Source organism: Neoarius graeffei, chromosome 28 (genome assembly GCF_027579695.1).
Source record: "Neoarius graeffei isolate fNeoGra1 chromosome 28, fNeoGra1.pri, whole genome shotgun sequence".
In the NCBI taxonomy this organism is placed as follows: Eukaryota; Metazoa; Chordata; class Actinopteri; order Siluriformes; family Ariidae; genus Neoarius; species Neoarius graeffei.
Window position 1 is genome coordinate 1222949 of NC_083596.1, and position 5000 is coordinate 1227948.

Genomic DNA, 5000 nt, shown 5'->3' on the forward strand with positions numbered 1-5000 from the left:
AGAGTGTTATTGGGTCACAGTGTGTGTGTGTGTGTGTGTGTGTGTGTGTGTGTGTGTGTGTGCGTTACTCAGAGAGTGTTATTGGGTCACTGTGTGTGTGTGTGTGTGTGTGTGTGTGTGTTACTCAGAGATTGTTAGTGGGTCCAAGGAAGACATCTATCTATCTATCTATCTATCTATCTATCTATCTATCTATCTATCTATCTATCTATCTATCTATCTATCTATCTATTTAAGAACTATGGGTAATGTAGTGTAATGGAGTATAATGGAGATTGACATACAGACAAATTTCTTTCATGTGGTCGCTCTGTAATTCCCCTCCTCTGTTTGCTTCTCTCTATTGTTTGCCTTTAATCCAATTTGTATAGGACACACACAGTCTCTCTCTCTCTCTCTCTCTCTCTCTGAAAGGTTTTATCAGTACAAATGCAGCATTAAGAATTTAAACAGATACATGTGATTCAAAAGACATCCGAATGCTCCAGGGGAAGGAAGCGGATTTGTAAAAAGGGGGCTCAACCCACACAATCTGCTCCATCGTGTGTGTGTGTGTGTGTGTGTGTGTGTGTGTGTGTGTGTGTGTGTGTGTGTGTGTGTGTGTGTGGTGATTCATTCAGGAGAACAGTGGACAGAACTGTAAAGAGACACATTGATAGTCTGAGAAATCCTGCATTCATAAAAGACACTTCAGAGAGGAAGAGAGGGATAAAGACCCCGAGCAGGGACGAGACGCGTCCAGCATCAGACAAACAAACTGAAGTCGACAGGAAGGGCACGCATGCGTCAGGTTAGAACAGCTGGACGAAAGAACAAAGATGCTGAGATGGAGAGGACATGTCCAAAACTGCACTTGACACACTGTTTTTGTCGTGTGTCATTTTGTGATTATGTCAAACACAGAGTCTAATCTTCAGTTTCCACAATGCACTGCAGGACGGCGAAATGATGGACCCTCGCAGGTACCATGGAGTAAATACAGCAGTGTGTGGTTTGGGACACGCCCACAATGGAGTTAAATATTTCCTTCCTGTGTGTGTGTGAGATACAGCATAGAATTGATGACACACTTTAGTGCAAGAAAAGGATTAAAGGTTATATTTAGATATTGATTGGAGGATATTGATTGGGTGGGGGAGGGGAAGTGTGTGTGCATTGATTTGTGCTAATCTAAGGGTGTGTGTGTGTGTGTGTGTGTAGGATGAGGGTACCAGAATGTGTGTATTCATGGGATGGTTTTGTGTGTGGGGGTGTTTGGGGTTTAACATCCCAAATAAAGTGTATACACACACACTTGCTTTGACATGAGTTTAGATGAGTAATGAGTATTGGACAGGAGGGAGGGGTTTATATAGTTCACAAACTCTGTGTGTGTTTCATTTCTTCTTAGTTTGATGTAATCTTTTCATTCTGTCCAAGAAACTGAAGTGAAAAACTACAATGTGAATTCTTTCTAATCCACCTCTCTCTCTCTCTCTCTCTCTCTCTCTCTCTCTCTCTCTCTCTGTGTGTTTCTTTTCTCTTCTTGGACGATAATCAGATTGCTTTAGCAATGAAAAGAAGCAGCTGTGTTTTTCCAATTTCTGGCACTCGTCCCCAAAAACGCGCCAAACTGCCTTACTCAGATACGAATGGACAGAGAGAGAGAGAGAGAGAGAGAGAGGGAGGGAGGGAGGAAAAAGGTTTAAGAAAGATGGTAATCAAGACAGTAGACGAGACAAAGAGCAAGAGAGAGAAAGAGGAGAGGGAGAAAAGTGAGACAGAGAGACCAGAGAGAAGAGGAAAAAAGGTAATGATGAAGAGAGACAGACAGTCTGATGGGGGGGATGAGACAGAAAGACCATGGAAAGAAAGAGAGACACAAAGAGAACAGAGAAAGCTGGGGAAAGAGAGAGAGACAAAGTGGTGAAGAGAGAGGGAACTGGAGAGGATAAATACTCCTGAGATCGAGATGCTGAACCTCTTCTGCTCCTCGGACCTGCCTGATCCATCCTGATGCCCTACGTCTGGTTGGAGTCTCATCGCATCGCTCCTGTGGAGGACGGCCCCATGAGGACAGTTGAAAGTCACACCTGGAGGACGCTCTGGACTCTTACAGTAATGCTTTTGTGGCTGAGGACTACAGTTGACTTGCTAACTTTAGGACTGCAGTTGTCATGAACAGTTTTGCACTCAAGTTTCCATCAATGAAGAGTTTATAGGATCAACGAGACTGACTTCATGTTAAAACTGTTAATATTATAGTCAGGCTGTCTGTTGTTGCCCAGATGAGGATGGGTTCCCTTTGAGTCTGGTTCCTCTCGAGGTTTCTTCCTCATGTCGTCTGAGGGAGTTTTTCCTTGCCACCGTCACCACAGGCTTCATCATTGGGGACAGATTAGGGATAACATTAGCTCATGTTTTAAGTCGTTCAAATTCTGTAAAGCTGCTTTGCGACAATGTTTATTGTTAAAAGCGCGATACAAATAAACTTGATTTGACTTGATAAATACTCCTCCTATTGATAACGATAACACAGCAGTATTGTTGAAGTGAGGAAAGAAACATCCATCTGTTTATCACTGTTGTTTTTTAACATCCTCATTTGCATTTCATTTGAATGGGGAAACCTCAGAGATGTCAGATAGAGGGTTTTCTGTCTGAGTCTATGTGAGCTGAAGAGTCGTACCATCACAGCTGCTCCGACCTGCTGCTGTGACCTAATGAAGGTGTTTAAGGAGAGGTTAAAGGTCGTGTGTCTCTCATCCTGTCCTGATTCTGTATGGTTTTATTCAGATGAGCTCACAGACAGTGTTACATTATTCATATAAACATGTGTGTGATGTTCAGATGGAAAATACACTGCAGTGTAATTCTGGGACTCACTCCACTGACTCTAAAGGACCAAAGTAATTCAATTGAAATGAGACGTGTACCCAAGGTAGCAGGGTTCCGGTCCCCAGAATGCAGAAACGCAGTCACACGTCACTTCTGTTACAGATAATGTAACTTTAATGTAGCTTTATAATTTACATTTTTAAACAGTTAACTTCTAGATGGTCAACTTAACATAACTTTAACGGTAGCCTTAATGTTCAAACATCTAAATATTTAACTTCCAGATAACGTACATTTAATGTTCAGATGTTTAAATTGTTTCGTATTTCTTAAAGCAGCTGTTGTGTGAGTCAGAACTCTAAATAGATGTGATGCTGGTAATTGGGACAGAGCTTTTGTTCCTACAATGCTGTAACTGTAGCCTTCACCAAGTGTGTGTGTGTGTGTGTGTGTGTGTGTGTGTGTGTGTGTGTGTGTGTGTATATAGAGGTCATTCGGCATGGTGTTCTTCAGCACAGTGAATGTAGGACACACTTATATTCATGCCTAAGAGCAGAATCCGAGTTTTTTTTTGTGTGTGTGTGTGAGAGAGAGAGAGAGAGAGAGAGAGAGATGAATTGAATGTCATATCCAGGTAGGATTGTGTTGTAAAATGAAATATTAACACTTTAGTTTTCTGTTTCCACTGGATTGTGGCTTCTGGTTTCACTAGAAAGTGTGTGTGTGTGTGTGTGTGTGTGTGTGTGTGTGTGTGTGTGTGAAGCAGCTGAGAGAGGAAAAGGAAAGAGTTAGAGAGAATAAGAGAATAAGAAAGACAGATAAAGAGAAACAGCAGGACAGAAAGAATAAAGGAAAATATAATAATGGAATCTAAACCCAGCCCTGTGATGACCTGGCGACTTGTCCAGGGTGAACCCCGCCTTTCGCCCGTAGTCAGCTGGGATAGGCTCCAGCTCGCCTGCGACCCTGTAGAACAGGATAAAGCGGCTACAGATAATGAGATGAGATGGGAATCTAAACCCATGTTGTTTTTTTTCTTCTCTTTTCAGATACCCATAATTCCACACTGCCCAAGATCTCACTGTAGCCATGGAGCTGGATTTCGGACATTTTGACGAGCGAGACAAGTCGTGCCGCAGGAAGCCGGAGAAGAACGGCCTGCCGAGTCCAACGCACAGCGCGCACTGCAGCTTCTACCGCACACGCACACTGCAGGCGCTGTCCAACGAGAAGAAGGCCAAGAAGGTCCGCTTCTACCGCAACGGCGACCGCTACTTCCGCGGCATTGTCTACGCCGTGGCCAATGAGCGCTTCCGCACCTTCGACGCACTGCTGGAGGACCTGACACGCTCGCTGTCCGACAACATCAACCTGCCGCACGGCGTCCGCTTCATCTTCAGCATCGACGGCACGCGTAAAATCAGCAGCCTCGACCAGCTGGAGGAAGGTGTGTGTGTGTGTGTGTGTGTGTGTGTGTGTGTGTGTGTGTGTGTGTGTGTGAGTGACCATGTGACATCATTTCTTTTCACTTTACTCTAATTGTTTAGAAACATTACTCATTAGCTTAGTAGGAGTTCATAGGTAACGTGCAGTTGCTAGATTTGGTAACAGATTTGACGAGGTTACTGTTTAGTGTGTCCAGTCTTACGTACGTACTCTATTGCTGGAGGTTTTTTTTGTACATTTTGTAGGTGGCCAAACAATGTAGCCAAGCACGTACAGAATACCCACAATGCACCAGTGTTAGAAAGGAATAAGGCATTAGTCATCATTTTGGACATAAGAATGTTCTCCTGCTCGTTATCTAACATTAATACACCTGTTATAACCTCCACAGCAAACTAACTAATGTCATTAAAACTATTTTACTGGACGGCTAATTGAAAAGAGGAGCTAATTTCTGATAACAAGCTAACAATATAATTAAAAAAAAAAGTTATACTGTGTACTGTGGTGAGGTCACCGTTTCTCTTTTTCTCCCTTTAACCTTTTTTTTCATCCCGCTAATATAAATACAAAATCCAACAAACATACATTAATAGCTTACAGTGTTGCGGCTGCTGGTTGAAATAACTGCGAAGCTAAACGAGTCTGGGAGCCAAGAGGTCACATGATCAAGTTTACAATTTACTGCTGTAACAATGAACTATGAAAATAAAAATCTGAAATAGCTGAACTGTTAG

General features: G+C 42.8%; 1 protein-coding gene across 1 annotated transcript in view; it reads left to right on the forward strand.

Moving 5' to 3' along the window:
* LOC132875878 (neuronal migration protein doublecortin-like) overlaps positions 1-5000 on the forward strand; it is a 56129-nt gene that overhangs the window by 19267 nt on the left and 31862 nt on the right. The window contains exon 2 of the mRNA XM_060913005.1: positions 3867-4264. Within this exon, the coding sequence (XP_060768988.1) occupies positions 3907-4264 (358 nt within the window). The 5' untranslated portion in view covers positions 3867-3906. The remainder of the gene's footprint in view (positions 1-3866; positions 4265-5000) is intronic.